The following is a 22,321-nucleotide window of genomic DNA, read 5'->3' on the forward strand; positions in this document are numbered from 1 at the left end:
TCCAGTCTATCATCCACAAAGTCGTACTTTACTTTATTTTACATTTTGCAATATATACTAAGTTAAATATATATAAGTGTTTGAATAGTAGCCATAAATAAAATAATATACCAAATTATTCCGCATGTCAATAATTAAACAATAATATTATATGAATAATAAATATTATTAATTTAAATTAATATTTGTTCACTAATAATTTATACTCATGTTTATAAAAATTTATATACATAAATTAATATCATTTATATTTATATTTATTAAATTTACATACATAAATTAATATAATTTATTATTTATTAAAAAAATTGAATATTTATATTTATCAAATACTAATTACAATTATTAAAAATTATTACTTTATAATATTTTTTATAATTAAAATGGGAAGAGGCATATATAAGAATTTAATCAATTATATTATGTATATACTATAAAATTAGTTATTAAAATTAATTATAAATATAAAATATATATTAAAATATAAATATATATTAAAAATAAATTAAATTATATATATTTATATATAAATATATTAATAATTAATTTTAGTATAGGAATAAAATTTTTATTTATTATATTATAAAAGATACACCCTGATGATTGGCTATTTATGTATAAAACGGAGAGTGGCTACAGTGAATACACGTATCGTATTCGTACCTTATTAACATGAAAACGACAAAGCAGCGAGGTAGTTGATTGTCAATGTTTGTGTTTGGATCGCACCGATTAATAATTTAATATGGATGTCACATTCACATTCTAATAGACATTCATTCAGCCATCGCATTTGAAGTGGTCCTAATTTAATTTTCGAACATATAAATTAAATTATTATTATATTGAAGCTGAAGAAAATACCAACTGCAGTTGATTCGCCCGTATTCACACAAGTTGCGCGAGGTAGTATAAAATAAATGGATAATTTTTGTCCTCATTTTGGTGACTCTAACTGATGATCGTATATGTTTGAGATTTGGATGAGAATAGATGGAGACTAATGAAAGAGTGAAGACCAACGTGTCGATCTTATTGTTCATGATTGAGGACAATATAGATCTTAATCATCTACGTGTATGGTCAAAGAAACAACGCATATCAACGGTAGAACATTCAACATTGTTTTATCCAAAATTGTTTGTTTTTACTTCTTATAATAATATATCGTGGTGATTCTAGGAGTCTGAAATGTGTTGATTTTCTTGCATTATATTCGTTTATTTAACTTGCAGGAATGTACCCGAAAAACTTGGAGTCCATCAGAGGAATTTTCTTTTAGAAACAGTTTTATTAACTAGTTATAGCAGTTACTTTTATTTTCACTTTTCAAAGGTGTGTTTTTAACCCATTTTTCTTAAAAATTTTAATAACAGGAGATACACGAACAATTATAATTTTATATTTTTTTTAAATAAAAATTTTTTGAATTTGTTTAAATTTTTATATAAATATTTATTTTTATTTTTCTTTGTTTTATATTATTTTTTTTCTTTTGAAGAATAACAAATATCAGATTTTAAAACTTTTGGTCATAGAACTATTTTTTTCACAAATTTAAATTGATAAAAGGAGATACATAAATTATTATATCTCTAACTATATTAATTGCATATTTTATATTTACTTTTAAATTGGTATAAAGATAAATATTTTAAGTTGATATTCAATAATCGTGTATTCGTAAAAGTAACTATTATTATTAGTATTATTATTATAGTTATTATTTGAATAATCATTTAAAAAAATTATTTGATTATTGATTGATATAAAATGTAGAAAAGCAATTTAAAAAAAAAAGAAATTGATAAAGTAATAACATGATAATTATTTATCATTATTGAATATGTGATTTTTATTATATGTAAGTCTTATATACTATAATTATTTAAGACTGGTTAAATTTTTTTTTTCTGTGTTACTATAATTTTCTTATTTTAACAGAGGTTATCCTATAATATATATAAAAATTTTGATATATTGTTAGGTATTAAAATTAAACTTTATCGTCTTTAAAAATAATATATTGAATAAATATTTTGTAAATCAAATTTAAATATATGTAAATTGTACGTGACGAAAAGATGTTGATTTAAGGCTCTAAATTATTATTTTGAGCATTATATATCTGCCTTTTCATTTGAATATAATAATGGTTTCCATGATAGTCAATACTTAGTTTTTGTGATATGTTTATTAATTATGTTACTAATAATAGTTTATACCCATGAAAACTTCTGTATCATTTTTTTTATGGTTGCCTAGCTATACAATGGATTCCCAAAATATTTTAAACGTACTCATTAATGGTTGACATTTGACATTATCATATTAGTTAGCGTTTATCACACTTTTAATAAAAATATAATAATAATTAAATAATGGATTAATCAAAGAGTGTTGGCGTCATAAAATCATGAGAAATTCTAACCAAACACCACTAGAAATACATAAAGGGTTAATTTTGTTAGCATGTGTGTAACCAAACCTTAAATTCTTATCTATCACACAGTAGTATATATTACCGGCGGTAAAACTAACACACACTGATATAGGTGGATCGGAATAACTTTAGTTTGAGAAACGACCATCCAAACACACACTAATATATTTAATTTTAAGAAAAGTACGAGGAGCCAATGAAATATTTGTACAATATGTATAATGGAAGTTTATAGAGTATTAGAGATATAACCATTAGTGTTATCTTTTTCCATGAGCTGAACCTTTTGGGATGAGTGGTATGATGACTTGGTAATAGAACGCTAGATCCGAAAGGTCAAGAGTTTGATCCTTGATGAACCCCAAAATCAGTTTAATTTTTTGGGAAGATGTTTATTATCCCTAATACTCGAATGGTTATTCTAGATAGTATAGGGGGATGTTCATTTTGTAACTCAATAGCCCATTATACAAATAGTTCATTGTCTCCCTAGTGGGATCCTTAATTCTAATAGGACAAATATGAGGAGGCAATAGAGGTATTGTACAATGCATACAATAAGATTAAATTAAAAGTTTAAATATATTATAGGTAATTAATTAATTTTAAATTGTTTGAAACAAATTAAGATTACCGTAAGTTATAGAATCAAAACAACGAACCACTCTCTCAATACGCCGTTATCTCCTTTCTCTCCATCGCTTCTTCTCTACCCAACCCTTATCTCTCTTCTTCATTTTTTCAACCCAGATCACCCCAACCATCACCCCCAAGCCAACCAACCACCGTCACCCACCCTCTCTCTCTTCGCTTTCTTTCCTCTTTCCACATTTCTCTCTGCTGTGTTCGCTGTCCCACGCCCCTGTTCGCGCCTGCCAGCTCCGGGGAGCAACACCCGGTGCAACCCAGTAGCGGCTAAATTCTGTGCCGCAGCGACACCATCACTGCCTCTGTTCTTCCTTCTCTCCTTCATTAATGCAGCTTCCATCCCTTTCCTTGTCCCTGGTTCTTTCTATTTTATTTATTTCATTGCTTTTAATTTTGGTTTCTACATATAGATTAGGCTTAGGACTAGTTAATATGTGTTGCTAGATTGAATGTGTTTGCTGGCTGAATTTTATGGGTTGATTGTTGGTTCTATTGAACTGAATGCTCTGTTTACACATGATGCACACCATATGCTCGATGAAATGCCTAAATAAAATCTTTTTGTTTCAATCTTATGTATAGCTAGCATTTGACTTAAATTCTATTCTCATGAGGCATTATAATTCACATTTGTGATTTTTTATTAAAAAATCAATTTGGTTAAAAATTCAGATGTTATCAATTGTTTGGTATATTTTTAAGAGGTGCATATCATGTTTTATTGAGTGATTTGAATGAAATGATTTATTCATGTTGGTTTTGAACATAAATGATCACATGCGTTATCACTCGTTCTTTAAAATTTTTGAGCAATTAAAATTGGTTTTCATCAAAATTATTGCTTTTTGAACAAAGGGCTGTGTTTATGTGATTATTTTATATTCTTTGACATGAATAAGTGGGCTTCTTTATTATTGCCTTGATTATTGTCTTTGTGCTAATTTTGATTAACTCTTGCAAATTCAATATACAATTGCAATAACCAAGCTTTCCAGCCTCAATTCACTCTAAATTGCTTTAGTCTAAGTTGTTTGCGCGTTAATTGCATTTATTCCTTTATTAGTTACTTAAGCTCCTTAATTGTGGAAAACCTCACTTTCTTTTGAGCATATTACATATTTTCAACCCGTTTTCCTCAACATTTTACATATTAGGTTTGTCTTAATATTATCACTCCGCAAAAGTTCTTTAATGGAGTCCAATTTGGTTGAACCGCTGTGTCGTGTTCCATCTTCCGGCGACAATGAGAATTCATCACATACACATGAACGCGTAGCAAACCATGGTGAGCAACGTTCGTTGAATGCATAGATAATGAATGGTTATTTTCATGTGAAATAGATGTTCATACTCAATGCAAGTGGCGTGTTTATTTTTATGTTTAATGCTTACCCAAATAATACATCATAAACATTCATGATTCAACCAAATTTATGAAGGTTTTATGTTCATGGTATGCTTTTATATGTGAGAACTTTGTATGTGTTAATTAAGCATCTCATATTAATGTGACGCTGGATGAAACTAGGTCTTTCTTGAACTAACTTTTATTGGTATATGAATTTATATGACTTAATGTCAATTGCATGTATAAGCATGAGATTGTTGAATATGAAAAACAGCGAATATTATTATCATCATTAAGATTTAATTTGATAATGAAAATTAAATAGTCAAGAGTTAGTTATCAATGGATGGGCGACTTAATATGCTTCCTACTTGTTCAGTTTAGAATATACATATGATCTAACATGATAAACCCTAAATGAATAAAAAAACAACTCCAGTCACCATTAGCTCTGAAATCGATGTCTGGACTATGTGCTTGGTAGTTGTATCTACTGCATGTTCATGTATGTGATGTATAGTGACATTGTTTGTGCTGGTTAGTGAGGTTTTTTTTTTGTCTACGTGCTTGGTAGAATGATTGACTTGATTTCTTTTTTATGGTCGCATTGTTTGTGCTGGTTAGTGAAGTTTCAAGCAAATGATATATACTAAGGATTTATCTTTTTTTTAGAATTGTAGGCCATGCAACTGTCAAATGTTAATGAGGTTGGAAGTGAATAGACGGATCTTGGTTATGAGGTTTGGACTCTAGAGGTGGGTGCTCATGTTGGTCGCAATGAGCCCCACCAATTTGGTGGGTTCATGTCTTTGTTAAGCTCATTCGACAATAGTTAGTTTTTGTTGGACATGACTTTCAGTACATAATTCATACTATAGACGAAAACGGTTATCTGGTCCAGAAAAAATGGGTTTATTTAAAAAAAATTTGGATGTTCGTTTCTAAATATTAATTATGTTCACCGTTATTGTATCCGTCCGGATGGTTAATTTATTAGACAAGATGGATGTTCATTCTGATTATACGATCCCACTTATTGATTATACGATTATCGCTACTCACAAATGTTGGATGTTCATCTTTACATATAATTGGATGTTCAGACCGTGGTCACTATAGCGTCTATTCAGGACGCTTCGTGAAATCTTGGCTCAATGTCAAAATTCAAGAACTCAATGCTTAACAAATTCAAGTCATTTGACTTTGGAAAAGTAAACATAAATCTCTCGATAAAGACTGGATGTTCATTATAATAAGAATCTAGATGGTTATTTTCACAGAAAAAATGGATGTTCACTTTCGTTGTAACATTTGTTCAGAACGCTTCATGAAAACTCGACTCAAGTTCAAATTTCAAGAACTCGATGCTTAACAATTTCAAGTCGTTTAACTTTGGAAAACTAAAGATAAATCCCTGAATAAAAACATAGTTAGACGGATGTTCGTTTTAGCTAGAATATGGATGGTTCCTTTCACAGAGAAAATGAATGTTCATTTTCATGCATTTTTTAGAATGTCATGCCTGAGTGAATGAAGACCAACATATTCACAAAATTACAAAAGGTAAAAGTGGGTCCACAGTTACGTTCTCCTAGTTTCACATAAATAAATTCCCAAGACTAGAACCAGTGTATAAGCAAAACAAGCATATCAAAAGTTACACTCTAGTATGAGTATGCTAATTTTTCCTGCCTTTGACCTTTTTCACAGGTGGTAATCCTTCAGTTCATCGCGTCAACGTCCTCGTGCTAGGTGCTCTGAGTATGCTAACACCTAATCACACAATTGGTCTTCTGCAATTTAATGCAAGGTTATTTTCACTTTATAACAAGGAAAAAAAAATATAACATGACAAATTAATAATTAAATAATCCAACTGCTACTTTTGACCCAAACCACATTCCCTACAAAAATAAGTAGAAACAATGCACAAACCCATCTAGTGCGCACATTAAACATTGATCACTATTTCACCATTGCATGTTTAAATAAGTTGCTAGACATCGTAACTACACTATATAAGTCATTGCAATATTATAACAAGAACAACTCAAACAACGGTCACGCCAAATGGCTTAATAAACAATTAACATAATAGAGGGAGTAGCACAGCAATAAAAAAGATCTACATAGAGCACTCTTACATGCCAACAAAAGGTACTCATATACAAGAGCCAGCAACTATAACAAAAAATTGAGTACATATTATTCTTTCTGCGCTAAATTTAAATCAATTACAACCATCTAAACTAACATATTATTCTACATGTTCAAACTTACTGAAACTGCAACTGTTGAGTACATAAGAAATAAGGCTCAATCATCTCAGCAAAATAATCTGAATCTATAATGAGATGAAATAGAAACAGGAACCATACACACAAGAAATTGACCCACTAACTGTAGATTTTTGACGACACTCGGGGTTAGGTTGCCGTAACAGATCTGAGACTGTGACCCTTCCAATGGTCACGGCTTCAACTAGCAGGCGCAGGAAACAAGACCCAGGCCTCAGGCAGACACCAAGATGTCGCGCACTAGGGGGTTCGGTGCTGCAATTCGTGTCGGCGATGATGGATGTTGACTCTTCAGCAGACGGATGTTCAGCCGCGTGAGGAGCAATGGAGTTCCTTCCTGCGAGGGCGTAAGCGCGACGAAGCTGGGCGCTATAGCTCTGGTTAGAGGAAATAGAGGCTCCACGTTGCACAGGAGCGGATCGGTTGGCTGCAGGTTGCTGCGCGGACAGCTGGGCGGCGGCTGGAGTGGGTGGGGTCTTGCCGAATGAACAATGGGATCTGGGGGGGCTAGGATCACGACGGGGTAGAAGGGTTAAACGGAAAAATTTTGAATTATGAAAAAATTTAGGATAAAAGGCCATATGAAATGAGGGTTACTGATGGTTAAATTATATTATTAATTCATATTAGGATAAATAAACAGTCCATTGTACGTATTGTATAGATATCTCATTGTCTCAGTAGCGAGATTTATTTTAGGGTTAACCACCAATTATACCCCTGAATTTTGTAAACGCTGACAATAATGCCCCTCACTTGTATTATCGACAAAAATATCGTTGGATAATTTAAAAACGTGCACCAAATGCCCGTCCGGCAAGTGATGCTTTTTCCGTTGATGGAAGTGTGTGATGTGGCAAATGGAAAAGCTTGTGTGGCAAACGGAAAGCTTACCTGGATTCATTCCCAATTTTCCTAATTCAATAACCCTAATTCCTAATTAATAACCTAATTTCAACTAATGTATTAAGAAGTTAAAAGATTTTAACACTGTGAAAGAGGGTCAAAAAGAGTAAAAGAGTTAACACTGGAGTCATAGTAGCCTCTCCATCTTCTCCTCTTCAAGTTACCGTCCAAGATGATCGTCAGTCTATTGTCGCCGCAACGCTGGTTTGGAGGGACATTGTTGCATGTTGGTGGTTGTTCATCTGACAAGGTAAGCGTAATATCTTTGCCTCTTTGCCATTAGGAACTTTGTCTTCGTTCATGTTGTTGTGGCTATATGGTCTTTGATGGGAAAAAATGACAACTAAGTATGTGACAATTTGGATTTCCGGGCATTAAAGTTTTGTCACTTGATGCATGCGTTGTTTGCTGTATTGCGTTGGTTTAGGGTTTAGTCAGGGTTTTTTTTCTATTTTGGATGAACAATTTTAGTAGTTGATTGGTGATGTACTAGTATTAAAATGTGTATTTTTTCTGTTTGAAATTTCAGATGTCAGCACTCATAACATTTGTGATACACCACATGGGTAGGTTAGAAAGCAATCAAAAGGGTGGAATGTAATATTCTGGGGGTACTGTTAGCAACATTGACAGGGTATGTGTGGATCTTTGTAATTTATTTCTGGTAGAAGGGTTGTTTCTCGATTTAGGTTACACAGGGTTTAAAGACGTTCATTGGTTGGAACCTGGTTTTGACTTATCAAATGGTTTAAGGCCGCTTAAAATGGATGCTGATGTTGTTAGTATGTGTGATGCTGCTATGAAAAATGGTAACAGGGTTCACTTGTATTTTGAGCATCCTGTTCTAGAAAATCCTGAGTATGTAGATGAAGTCGAGGTATCTGATGATGAGGTAGAAGTTGTAGAGGTAGACGATGAGGATGTGTATCGTGATGAAGAAAGGCAGAGAGAAGATGAGGTGATGGAAGATCAGTACAATGGTAATAAAAAAGTGGGTCAAGACAAGGGTAATGTTGATTCTGAGGTGTATGATGAAAACAACAATAGTGTTAAGACCACTAATGTACTACCAACTGAGGCACCCCAAGTTGAAGGAGATCAAACTGCTGCACATGAAACCAATGAGGAGCAAAATTAGGAGAGCCAAGCGGCAGTAGTTGGTGACTCAACCACCGAGGATGTCGGTAGATATAGTAGAAAGAGAATTAGAAAGAAACATACAAGGCCACCACCATCGAGAACCACCAAAGTAGTAGGGGAACCACCAGTTGAAGAAGCTAGAGGAGAAGCAGAATTTGCGCAGAATGTGTCAAATGAAGATGTGAATCCACATGTTGAACCTGCAGTAGAAGGTAATTTCATTTAGAAAATTATGCAATTTAGGTTTCATAAAAATACTAAACTGTGATGTTGTTAACAACGAATTATTTTATTTTATGTTATTGTAGAAGAGAATCATAATAAGGAGGTAGACGGTAATTTAAGACAATCAGGAAGAAGGAATAGACACTCAAGGCCACAACCATCAGGTCAGAGAATTATTCCTCCCAGGGACAATGAGGCCCCAACAGTGATTGTGCCTGTACATGAAGGTAATGCTGATGGAGTTGATAAGGGTGGGGAAAATGAGTTCCAGTACGAGTCTGAGGATCTTCACAGTTTACCTGAATCAGATGATGAAAACTGGGTTTCGATATTTCCACAACACAATCCTCAAGCACGCTTTGGCCAAGTTAGACTCGAACTGGGCATGGAGTTTGCAACGATGCAAGAGTTCAAGGATGCTGTTAAGAAGTTTAACATTCAAATGGGGAGGGAAGTGTTCTTTTTAAAGGTGGAGCCTTTAAGATGCAGAGTAATTTGTTATAATCAAGACTGTCCGTGGGAGGTGTACTATTCAAGGAGAAATTTCCCACCAAGTTTTCAAATCAAGACGCTAGTTGACGAGCACACATGTCCAAGGAGTAACAAATCTAGATCAGTAACGTGTAAATGGGTGGCAGGAGAATTAGTTAACAAGCTTAGAATTTCTCCTAATTTGATACAAAGGGAGGCAGAATAGTGGTTCAAGGTAGAATATGACATAAGTGTAGGTGAGCGAATGGTGTATAGGGCAATGGAGATGGCAAAGGACATCATTGAAGGGACGGAGAACGAACATTATGGGAAGCTATGCAATTATTTATCAGAGCTGCTTAAGGCTAATCTTGGTTCTACATGTACTATGAGCACACATCCACAGCCAGAGGGTTTGCCTAAGTTCAGAAGTTTATATATATGCTTAGAGGCATGTAAGAGAGGATTTAAATATGGTTGTAGGCCTTTTATTTGCCTTGATGGAACCTTTCTTAAAGGGTATTTTAGGGGTCAACTACTCACAGTTGTAGGACAAGACGCGAATAATCATCTATTTCCTATAGCATATGATGTGGTTAATGCTAAAACAAAGGAAAATTGGAAATGGTTCTTGCATTTACTTCATGAAGATATCGGAGATTACAAGGAATTTGGGTGGAACTTCATGAGTGACAAGCAAAAGGTAATTTATAAATCTTGTCCAACTTACTTATTTGTATTTATGCACCTATGTTGTACTGTTGAATGTTGTACTATTGAATGTTGGGTTTTCGCCATGTGGTTTAGGGACTGGTTCTAGCACTCCAAGAAGTCATGCCAAGAGTTTCACATAGATTTTGTGTGATGCACATATGGCAGAACTTGAACAAGAGATGGAAGGACAAAGAGTTAAAAGGAGCTCTGTGGCAGTGTGCTCGGACAATGACAGACTTAGAATTCAAGAATGCAATGGCATATGTCAAGCGGATCAATGTAGGAGCTTGGGAGTACCTGTCAAGTTATGAACAATCATCATGGTCGAAATCAGGATTTTCTAAATGGCCTAAAGTGGATAATGTTGCCAACAACAATGCTGAATCATTTAATGCAACAATAGTAGGCATAAGGGGAAAAAGTATCCTAACAATGCTAGAAGAGATGAGGTTCTACATCATGAGGGTTATGGCACAGCACAAAGATGCTTTATCATCATACACAGGAAAGCTGGCACCTATTCAGATGAGTAGGTTGGAAAGGAGAAAAAAGAGGGTAATTACTGGGAGGCCCAGTGGGTTGGGGACGATGAGCATAACATATTTGAGGTGAGGAGACATGGACACAGGGTTACTGTTAACACTCTTGAAAGAACATGTACCTGCAGAAAGTGGCAACTGACTGAATTGTCCTGTTGTCATGGAGTGGCTGCTATCCAAAGGAAGAATCACCAGCCTGGAGACTATGTGCATCACTGGTTGTGTATGGAGCACTATAACAGGGCATATCAGTTCCACATTAACTCTGTACCTAGTGAAGAGTATTGGGTTGACTATGAAGGTTATCCTTGTCTACCTCCTCCATACAAAAGATCAATCGGAAGACCTACAAAAAAGAGGGCACGTCATGAATTTGAGCATCAGGGTAATAACCAATACAAAATGCCGCAAAAGTATGGTCAAACTACTTGTAATTGGTGCAAAAAGGTAAACACCTCACTTGATATTAACCCATTGGTTTTGTAATCTAAATTAGTGTATACATGACTTGTTACATTTGTATTCTAAATGTCTACTAACCTGTTGTATATGCTGCAGCAAGGACACAATGCAAGGACATGTGAAGAGAAGAAAAAAAAGTCTTAAAGGACAAACTAGTGAAGCAGCCGAAACTACATTTGGAGCAGCAAATGAACAAGAAGATGCTGCTGATCTATCAGATAGAGAGCAAGAAATGTACTATGAGGAGACTCTTGAGGCAGCAGATGAACAACAAGTTACACAAGGGCACCCCCAATCTCAAATTGATAATGAGGTTAGCTTCATAGTTACACATTTGTACTTGTTTTTTCTGCAACATACACAGACTTCTGGAATTTGTGTTTTGATTTTGTAGCAAGTCCAAGGGTTGGAATCAAACCCTGCAGCAGCATCTGATTCAACCACTGCTATCAACAAGTCAGCTCCACCAATGGTTGCTGGTGTTGTAGCTGCTGCTCCAAGATTCGTGAGGAGGGGTGCATCTAGTGCTAGGGCAAAGATCCCCATTATGAGATCACCATGCACTATTGCACCAGCACATGATCTAATTAGGCCACCACAGGTCAAGCCCAGTGTGGCTGCTGCTCCCACTGCAAGGGCTACCTCAGTGAGGCCCAATGTACCTTTTAGACCACCACAGGTCAGGCCCAATGTGGCTGGAAGGCCCAATATTCCTGTGAAGCCCAATACTTCAGCCCAAGTGCATGTGCCAAATTCTAGCTCCAGTGCTCCCTCATTGGTTTCTCACCAAACAATGAATGCAGCAAGGGTACCACAAAAAGATTCATGGAATTCATGCCCACACCTGCACCTTCAAAACCTTCACAAAAACCAAAGAAGAAGCCATGATGAATGTGTTGTTATATGGTCTTTTGACATTGTAGAACTGATTTAGGAAACCTTTGTTTTGAGTGTTAATGAGTTTTTTGGCTGACTTGTTTAAGTTGTTTTCAGAGTTATTGAACTAAGTTGTGTTTGACTCTGTTTAGTACTTTTTGTTTTCAGAGTTATTGAACTCTGTTGACTTGTTTAATTTCTTTTCAGAGTTATTGTCACTTGATCACAGGTTATGCTTGAATTACAGGCAATGTTTATTTACTTTTTGGGGATTGCTATAAATGTTATGTAACATGTTATGGTCAATGTGATCAGATATAGTACATTTAAATGTTAATTACCAAGTTTGTACTACAAGTATTCTATTTGGTTTTACTGCACTTCGCAAAACACAACACATATCAGGTTCTCATCAAATTTATAGTCCAATAATTTGGTACACTCTTAATACACATCAGGTTCCATGAAAATACAATACAAGAGTTGTGATTCCCTATTTCAACCAAATTTGGCACATTCACAGTTATCAAAATACACACTAATTATTCACATTTACTCTTCATCCACTATTTAACATTATTCCAACTCAGTTCTTAAACAGAGCAAAGAAATTAATGAAGACACCAATTGCAACCCCAATGCACATCATGATTAGAAAAATTTCAATCCTCCTCAATTTCTCATTCAATTCTTTTCTAAGAACAGGTAGCACCATGGGGTCAATGTCCTCATATTGCATTGATTCGGACAGCTTCCTGGTGCTCTTCTGTTTGAGTTTTCCACCTGAAGATAGCCTGGGTTTGTTGTTCCAAGAACATTCCTCCTCTTCAACCATGTCTTGCTCTTCCAATTCATCAATCCATTGAAAATATTTGCAATCCTGGTTTTTATTATGTCAAGAACAAAAATTGAAAATCCATGAAGAACAGATCAATCATAACGTGCGAAACACATATTAAAACAGGAATAATAACAAAGACCCATTAGAGGGCAAAACTCAGTCATGCTTACCTTTCATAATGGGCACCGAAAGAACCACCTCCCTGGGTTAGCATTCGTCTTCGATCTCAGAGCAACAACAGCAAGAGAACAGCGACACATACCGTCGTACTGCTTCATACCAAAGTCTTCGCACCTATCGTTGCCGCCTTCTACCATTGATGCAGACCTTCGCTTCATACCTGCTGCATCTATGGTTGAACGGCTCTTCAGATGCATCACGTTCTCATTTTGCAATTGGGGATTAGGGTTAATGAATTGGAAAATTGGGAAGCAGGTCCAGCTAAGCTCTCTATTTGCCACACAAGCTTTTCCATTTGCCACATCACACACTTCCGTCAACGGAAAAAGTATCACTTGCCGGACGGGCATTTGATGCACGTTTTTAAATTATCCAACGATATTTTTGTCAATAATAAAAGTGAGGGACATTATTGTCAACGTTTACAAAATTCGGGGATATAATTGGTGGTTAACCCTTTATTTTAATAAGAGCAATGCTAGGGAACCAAAAGGGTATTAGTCAAAAACCAGCCAAATACCTTTGGGTGAATTCAAAATCTCTACGAGTTAATATATATAGATGTTTCTTCTATTAAGTATTAGAATGTTTCTTTTTCATACTAAATGGATGTTCTTTTATATTTAATTATTTTTACTAAAATATAATTGGATGTTTCTTTTGTTAAGTATTAGGATATTTTTTTCTTATTAAATGAATGTTTTTTATAATTAATATTGACAAATAGCAATTTTTCATAAAATCGAAGCTCAATTCACACCCGAAAGACCGTATGTTGGCTTTCTCCCTAGTCCAGGTCTAGGCCATGTCACACCCCTCTTTGAGCTAGCAAAGATCCTTGTGACCAACCATGGCTTCCATGCCACATTCCTCAACATCACCACCGAAGTTTCTTCAGCTCAAAACAGTCTTCTTCACTCACCAAACCTTCCACCCCATTTCGACATTGTTGACCTCCCAACCATTGATATATCCAACTTGGTCAATAGCAAAATTCTGGGCGTAACCCACCTTTGTATCAACACAAATGAAAGTTTAAAATGTCTGAACAAAGTACTAAATCAATTACCAAACAAGCCACAAGTGCTTATCATAGACATATTTTGTACGCAAGCATTTGAAGCATGTAAGAATGTTATTCCCAACATTCCGGTTTTCACCTTTTTCACTGCCTTCGCTCGACTTCTTGCACTCTCCTTGTTCCTTCCTCAACTAGAACGTGACGTGGAGGGAGAGTTTGTGGACCTTCTACACCTGATTCAGGTACCGAATTACAAGCCGGTTGAAATCAAAGACTTGTTGGACTAAATCAAGAACCGGAACGTCAGTCTCTGACGTCGTTGACGAAGTCAAAGGTGGACTTCGTGTTGCATGCGCTTATTGAGGGTCGCGAAGAACATGGAAATTGTCGGTGCTTCCAGCAGCATTAGTGAAAAAGAGATATGTGTGTATGATTGTTAGAGGTGGATAGGTTAATGTGAGAAAGAAGATGAAGACTTTTATAAATTTTAATTAGATTTACTTATTTAATTTTAAATTTTAATTTTAAAAATTTAAAATTAATTATTAATATAAATTAATGTGCTTTTATTTAATTTTTAGCTGATAACTTTTTGGTTCTATATACTTTTTCTTTTAATAATGATCAGGATTAAGATCAGATGAAAAAGCAAGGAATGAATTAAGAATTTAAGATAAAGATTTTGACAAGTTTGGCAATTGTATATATCGTTACACGGAAAGAAACGACACATGCCAAAAGCAAGAGAAACGTTTGCTTTCAAGTCTCAACTCAACTGCGACGACACGACGCGACGAGGCGTCATTGAATTGATCCCATGGAATTACAAACAAGCCCTTCGGCCTAGCCACCTAATTAAGTACCTTGCATATTTATCAAGAGAAAATAATATTATATGGGTTTACCTTATATATATATATATATATATATAGAGGATACGGCTTAAGATGAGTACAAGTAAAAGGTTTTAATTTTTTATTTTAATAAATATACAATAATTATATTAAAAACTCAATTTTGTATATTTTTTTATAATAATTTTTTTATTTATAATTTTAACATATGTCTTAAGAACACATGTTAATTAAATTCATATTATAGATACTATTATTGTATATAATTTTATTGTTGTATATAATTTTTTTTATTAAGAGAAGATAATACATATATATCATACTTGTTAGAAAATTATTTTTTTTAGTAATAATTAATGAGCAATATAATGAATAACTAAATGGTTAGGTTTCATACGTCGTATTTTGCTTTTAAAAAATAATTTGTCATTTAAAAAAATCTATGAAGCACGGATATTTTGTTAAGTTGTCGTATTCGCGTGTCGGACACATTTTAGATATGATATTTATCGATACTCGTTCGATACGCATGTCTGTTGCGTCTAACTGTGTCTTGATAAAAAAAATAAAAAATTTTTTTTTGAACACAATTAAACATACCTAAATACCATCACATATCAGCGTGTCTAATCTTATTATTAACATGTATTTTTAAAATGAGTTTAGAAATAATATATATTATTATTTATTAAAACAAAAAATATTTTAAATACTTTTATATAATTAAAAGAAGACATTAAAAATAGTTAAAAAAATTATTTTATATTTTAATACCAATAAAATATAAAAAATTCATTGTAATTTATTTAAAAAATATTTTATATTTTATATATATATATATATATATATATATATATATATATATATATATATATATATATATTGTGTCTCCGTGTTTTATAAGATTTTAAAATTTATGTGTCCGCGTGTCACATGTCGTGTCATATCTTGTGTCTATGTCAATATCCGTATATTATAGAAAAAAAATAGATATAGAGTTTGAATTTGGATCCTCTAAAGTTTGAATTTCACTTTAGAGAGTAAAGTGTGATCTTCTACCCTTGAATAGTTTCTCTTTCATATTTATTCTTGGTCCCACCTATGAAATCAATGGTGAGAGATCACACTTTACTCTCTAAAGTGAAATTCAAACTTTAGAAAATCTAAATCCTAGAGTTTGGGTGTGGGATTTTAATCAAGATATATATTAATTGAAAACAAAGTTGAGTTTTATTAAACTTTAGAAAATTATGGTAATTTAGTTTTTAAAACTCTATAGAATTATAACGTAAATACCGTAAATTTAAACTAAATTATTATCATATCTTTAAAAGAGACTAAAAAAAGCATTTAACTTTATTATTATATGGACAAAAAATCAATCTAAACATGTATAAAGAATTAGAATTTAATCAAATATTAGAAAATTTTTAACTGAAAACGAAAATTCACTATATTTATGAGAAAACAAGGACATATAGATTTCAATTAAAAATATTTATTTATTTTTATGCAGTTTAAACTGTAACTATTCTATAATAAACAAGCTAAAATATATATAATAACAACAAATTAAAGTTTAAAGAAGGTACAGGTATTATATATTATGTTTGAATAAAAAAATAGCATAATTCGGGGCAATAATCCAGAATCTAGAATTTACCATAATTAGGGAATAATTAAGACAGAGAGGGAGGAATGAAGGCCCACTGAGGCAAAGGATAAGCCTAAATGAGCTTGCAAAGAACGTTGCTTTTCTCTCTCATCACATAGATTAGGATATAGGATTGGGTTTTGGATCGAAATTATTGAAACTAACTGACGTGGATCCGTGCTGTATAGAACAAAGTTTATTACCAGAAAATAAATAAAATACAAATAATATAGCAAGGTATAATGCATCGATCCTAATGAGCCAGTGAGTCCGTGCCACGTGTGACTATCACATGGCCGCGGCGATCAGAGATTGTTGCCCCCAATCCGTTTCGCTTCTGTTATAAAACCCACCATATTCCACAATCATGCCATGAAACAAATTAAACAGCACACAACAATACAGCATTTTGTTGTGAGAAACAGTCAACAAATAAAGACCTAATTCATCCATTTTTATAAATAATAGTAAATACTAAATAGTAATCATACTATTATTCATTTTAGATATGGGTGCTACGTCGATGGTTCGAGGTGGAGGCACCAGGTTTCTCCCTTTGGGTTTCAGCATGGAACCGTTGTCGCCGGGGTGTGACAGCAGCAGCAGGGTCAATTCTTCTTCCTATGCAGAGAAACCTTCAGATCAAGATATTAATGCAACTAGATTTGGCGATGTGGAGTTTGAGTTTCTTGGTGATATTTCCCTCCTTGATAATAATAATGGTCATCATGATGATGACCTCTCTCACCGCCATAACAATGATCCTATGCAGTTTGACGACGATGAAGAAGAAGAAGAAGACGGTGATAGTAACAACAATAACGGTGACGCTAACGAGAGCATAACCTTCTGGCAAAACCAGTACCAGCTCTTGCAGGTATAAATATAATAATTCATTTAATTTAATTTAATTTAAGAATATTGTTTCTGTGTTTTAGTTCCTTTTGTTCATCGGATTTTTGTGCATTCAGGCACAGCTTTGTTATTTATCCTTTTTGTGTTCTTTTCGAATTTCAAGTTGAGATCTGAAAATTGAGGTTTCGTCAATTCGACAAAAGAAATTAATTATTACCAGGCAGGGGAATGGATTCGTTTATAAAAAGTGTATGTTGCGTTATTTTGGGGGTTTTGACGAATTGAATTTGTAATTTGGAGCGCAGGCGAACATACAGAGAACAAGTTCGTTGGAATCGCGGATAAGGAATGAGGCGAAAGAGGCGGTTGAGGAGCTAAGGAGGTCGCCGGAGATGGTGTGCAGTTGCAGCGGGAGCGGGAGACAGGTGGATGCCAGCTCATGCCGTAATTGCCTCATGAGACAAGTCTCCAGGCGCCTCCACGGTGCCGGTTTTGACAGTGCTATTTGCAAAACCAAATGGAGAACCTCGCCCAACCTTCCAGCAGGTTCAATTCTAAATTCTACTAAAATTTATTTCTAACGCTTTTTCTATTCATTATTGTCTTTCTAATAATAATTAAAAATAAAGGGACCTTCGTATAGGATAAGATACTATGATCTATCTAGATCTAATATATATGATAAAGATATGAAAAGAGATTTAGTGTATAATTAACTAATATCATTACTGCATATATTTGGTTAATGAAAACGTAATACCTTAGTATCTATTAATTAGTATATATATAGTTGTTAATTGGTTATTTAAAATTTTTAACAACCTTATCCCATCTTTATAATTTTATTTTTTCCATAGAAGTTAACCAAATGTCACTTTCAAATCCCTAGCCTATCGTTCTTATTACTTTCACTGTACAATCGCAGTTTTTAATTTGGTGAATTTTAAGATGACTATCTTATGTGTTTATGGTAATTATGTAAGTGTTATTAAAATTAAAATTATATTTTTTAATATTTTAATAATATTTTTTAAAATATCATCATTACTGTAACATAGTCATATTAGAATAATCTTTTTAATTTATGTCGATCATCAACTTTGTTCGATCATCATTAGCTGTATCAATTAATAATCAACTACGCTCTATTAACAAAAGTATTAGGTGCACGTTGAAAATTATAAAATGTATTATAGCTGCTTTGGGTTAAATTTTCAATGGCAACTTGTTCTGTTGAATATTCAAGGTACTAATTAGGTTATATGTACAAATGTTTCCAAACATCGTATACCATGTAACGAGGATAGTGATGAAGCGCGTGTGTGTGTGTTACATTAAAATAAATCAAGAAATTAATAGATATCAAAATCTAACTGTATATTGTGATAACTACCTATGCAGGAGAGCACACTTTTGTGGACGTGATAGATAATACAAGCTCCAAGAGAGGAGACATTATTAGGGTGATCATAGAAGTGAACTTCCGAGCAGAGTTTGAGATGGCGAAGACTTGTGAGGAATACAACCGCCTGGTGCAGCGGCTGCCGGAGGTTTTCGTGGGGAAGGTGGAGAGACTAAATAACATAATCAAAGTGTTGTGCATGGGAGCAAAGAGGTGCATGAAGGAGAACAAAATGCACATGGGACCATGGAGGAAGCAAAGATACATGAGTGCTAAGTGGCTGGGTCCATGTGATAGGAACACTTCAACAACACCGCTTTCAATGGGACACTCTCAGTCTAAGAGAATGCCTAAGCCAAAGGCAAAGGCATCCATGCTGACAGTGGATCTGCACCACCTAACGCCGGCTGTTAAAGTTCTCTAAACAATTTTGTTTAAGGAGTAATCAAATTATTTAATTTGATTTGATTATATATTTATGTATTGGTGGTATTTGGGGCAGCACCTCATTTTTTTTTCTATATTCATATATGTATATCATACATTTTTTTTAATATAAAGGTATTATTAGTGATTCTTGAAAAGTAATAATAATTTGTCAATTATTCTTTACATACAACTATACAAGTCATTTTACCATACAAGTCTATACAAGTCATTTTACTTTAAATTATATCACGCGCGCGACTTAAACTCTCATATTCCACCCGCCTTTTAATTTAAGAGATTTTTCAATTAACGCGCGAATATATAACTTCCTTTTTCGAAAGGCTTTTCATTTCTCTTTTTGAATTTCGTTTGCGTTTTCTTCCTTCGTTTTCGTGCGTTCTCTTTTTTCGTTTTTTCGATTTACTTTGTTCTCTACGTTCGTTTTTTAAATCAAGCTCTGAAATCTCTTTGAAGATAATGAATGATTCAAGTTCAAATTGTCAGCTGAATCAGAGCGAAGTGGATTATTGTTTTGAATCCAATGAAGTGCCTGAAGTGTGGTTGAATTCCAGTTAATGTTTTCGTTAGTAGTTTATGATTATCTAGGTGAATAATATTGTAAACCTTGCTTGTGAAAATTGTTGTTCATTGTTGATTATTTGAATTGAATGTAATGTAGTTGTTCCGATAAATCTGTCCATTGCTGTCCATTTTATATTAGATTTTTCGGGGTAAATCAGACATATTTTGGAGTAATAGGGGAGATTTTCGGTATATTTACAGGTTCTGACTTTTTCAATTGAACGATGGTGAATTGTATTATTGTTTTGAATGGAATCAAGTAGTGAGGTGTGGTTTGAATCTAGACAATTTAGTTTGTTTATAGTTTAAGATTTTATAGTTGAATTGTTTTAGTTGATGTTTGATGTTGATTCTATAGTTGTTGTTGCATTCTATAATTTATTTCAAATGTCGTGTTGCATCATTCACATTTTTACTATACAAATCAAGCAAAGATGGTTAAACAGCACAGGAAACTAAATATATCCGTGCATCGTACAATAAAAAATAACGAGGAAGCTGAAATCAGACCAAGCAAAACATACCAATCATTTGTCACAGCACCATGAGTTAAATTTTATCGAAAAAGACGTAAGAAATTACATCACAAGAGAAGTGCTGAATGTTTCGGAACTAGAGGATGCAAAAGAATTCGGAAAATACTTATTAAGAATGAAAGAGAAGAATCATAATTTCTTTTTCGAGGTCGATCAATCGATTAAGATTGCCTTTTGGGCAGACGCAAGGAGCAGGGCTTCCTGTGAGTATTTCGGAGATATTATTTCATTCGGTACCACTTACAATACAAACAGGTAACATTCAGTTCTGGTTTATGCTGTTCATATAATATTGTTTTCTAAATCTGCAGCAGAGGTATACATTGCATGTTTTTGGGTGTAGAGAGTTATTATTTCGGTGGATTTAACAATTTTTTTCTGTTTTGTCATATTCAGGCATAATCTGATTTTTTGTTCTTTTGTCGGGGTGAATTACCACGGTCAGTCAACACTTCTCGGATGTACTTTGATAAAAAAAAATGAAGATACTCAATCATTCAAATGGTTATTTGTATGTTGGCTTTGTTGCAAAGGAGAAAATGCTCTGAAAGGCATTCTTACTAACCAATGTGCATCGATACAAAGGGCTATCGAGGCTTGTATGACCACATCAATTCACCGATGGTGTATTTGGCACATCATGAAGAAGATTCCAAGCAAATTAAACAGCTACAAGTAACACCAAGAAATCGAACAAGAGATGAGCCATGTTATTTGGAACTCTCTTACAAAAGAATCATTCGATAGGAATTGGAATGATTTTCTGATGAAGTACGGTCTTAGGGACAACAAGTGGCTTTTAGGCAATGTTGTTTTTTAAATCTGCAGCAAAGGTGTACATTGCATGTTTTTTGGTGTATGCTAGTTCTGATTTAAGTGTTTTTGCAGAGCTTTTTGAAAGCTGTCATTTATGGATTCCATTTTATCTCGATCACCACTTCTGGGCCAGGATGAGAAGCACACAAAGGAGCGAGAGCATGCATGCTTTTTTTAACAAGTTCATTACACGGAACAGCTTACTAATTCAATTCTTCAAAAAATACGATAATTGCTTAGGAAGCAGGGAGCAAAAAGAGAGAGAATCAGATGCTGCAGATTTTCATACAGTCATACTGTGTTCAATAAAATCTTCAATAGAAGCTCAATTTCAACACGTGTATACTCACGAGAAGTTTAGGGAAGTCCAAGCACAATTCAGAGGAAAGGTGGATTGCATCATAGAATCAAAGCACTTCGCTCTAGGCTATACGGTATACGAAGTTGTAGAACAAGTTTCCAACTCAACATTCAACAAGTTTGCAGTTACATACAACACGGTAGCAGCCAAAGTTAAAAGCCAATGCTTATTATTCGAGTCAAGAGGGATATTGTGCCGTCATGCTCTAAGCGTGTTAAGCTTTGAACGAGTAAACAAACTATCACCGAGATAGATATTGGAACGATGGAGCAAGAACATAAAGTGGAGACACACACATATCAAAAGCAGTCACGACGAGCCTCTGTTGGAGCCAAGGAGCAAGATATTTGACGAATTGGTGTTTTGTTCATAGAATATATGTGAATTTGCATCAGAATTCGAGAAGTTGACTGCAATTCTGCACCGCGCTTATGATAATGTCATGGTTGAGATGCAAGAACACAAAGCCAAAAGCAAGGGGACATATTCGTTATCTCACGAAGATACTAACTTGGAGGCTATTAACGAGCTTCAAAGTCATCCACGGGTGAAAACAAGAGGACGTCCCAAAAATAGACTAGGTTCAAAGGCAAAAAAACAGATTGCAAATGCTTCAAAGAAAAAGAAAACGAAAGCTCTAAGCAAGAAAAAAGTGATAATGTTCTTTAACAGGGGTAATTAAATTTATTTTTGTTAATAGTTTTGCTAATATGTGAGTTTA

At 33.9% G+C, this 22,321-nt stretch overlaps 1 protein-coding gene across 1 annotated transcript; it reads left to right on the forward strand.

Annotated features, from left to right (window-relative positions):
- The first annotated feature begins 16,986 nt into the window (after positions 1–16,986).
- LOC130967581 (uncharacterized) lies at positions 16,987–19,453 on the forward strand. Its single transcript, XM_057892505.1, has 3 exons — positions 16,987–17,496; positions 17,780–18,020; positions 18,876–19,453. Exons 1-3 carry the CDS (start codon positions 17,128–17,130, stop codon positions 19,298–19,300), a joined length of 1,035 nt encoding a protein of 344 aa, XP_057748488.1. The 5' UTR covers positions 16,987–17,127; the 3' UTR covers positions 19,301–19,453.
- Positions 19,454–22,321: the final 2,868 nt, after the last annotated feature.

This window comes from Arachis stenosperma, chromosome 3 (genome assembly GCF_014773155.1).
Source record: "Arachis stenosperma cultivar V10309 chromosome 3, arast.V10309.gnm1.PFL2, whole genome shotgun sequence".
Classification (NCBI taxonomy): domain Eukaryota; kingdom Viridiplantae; phylum Streptophyta; class Magnoliopsida; order Fabales; family Fabaceae; genus Arachis; species Arachis stenosperma.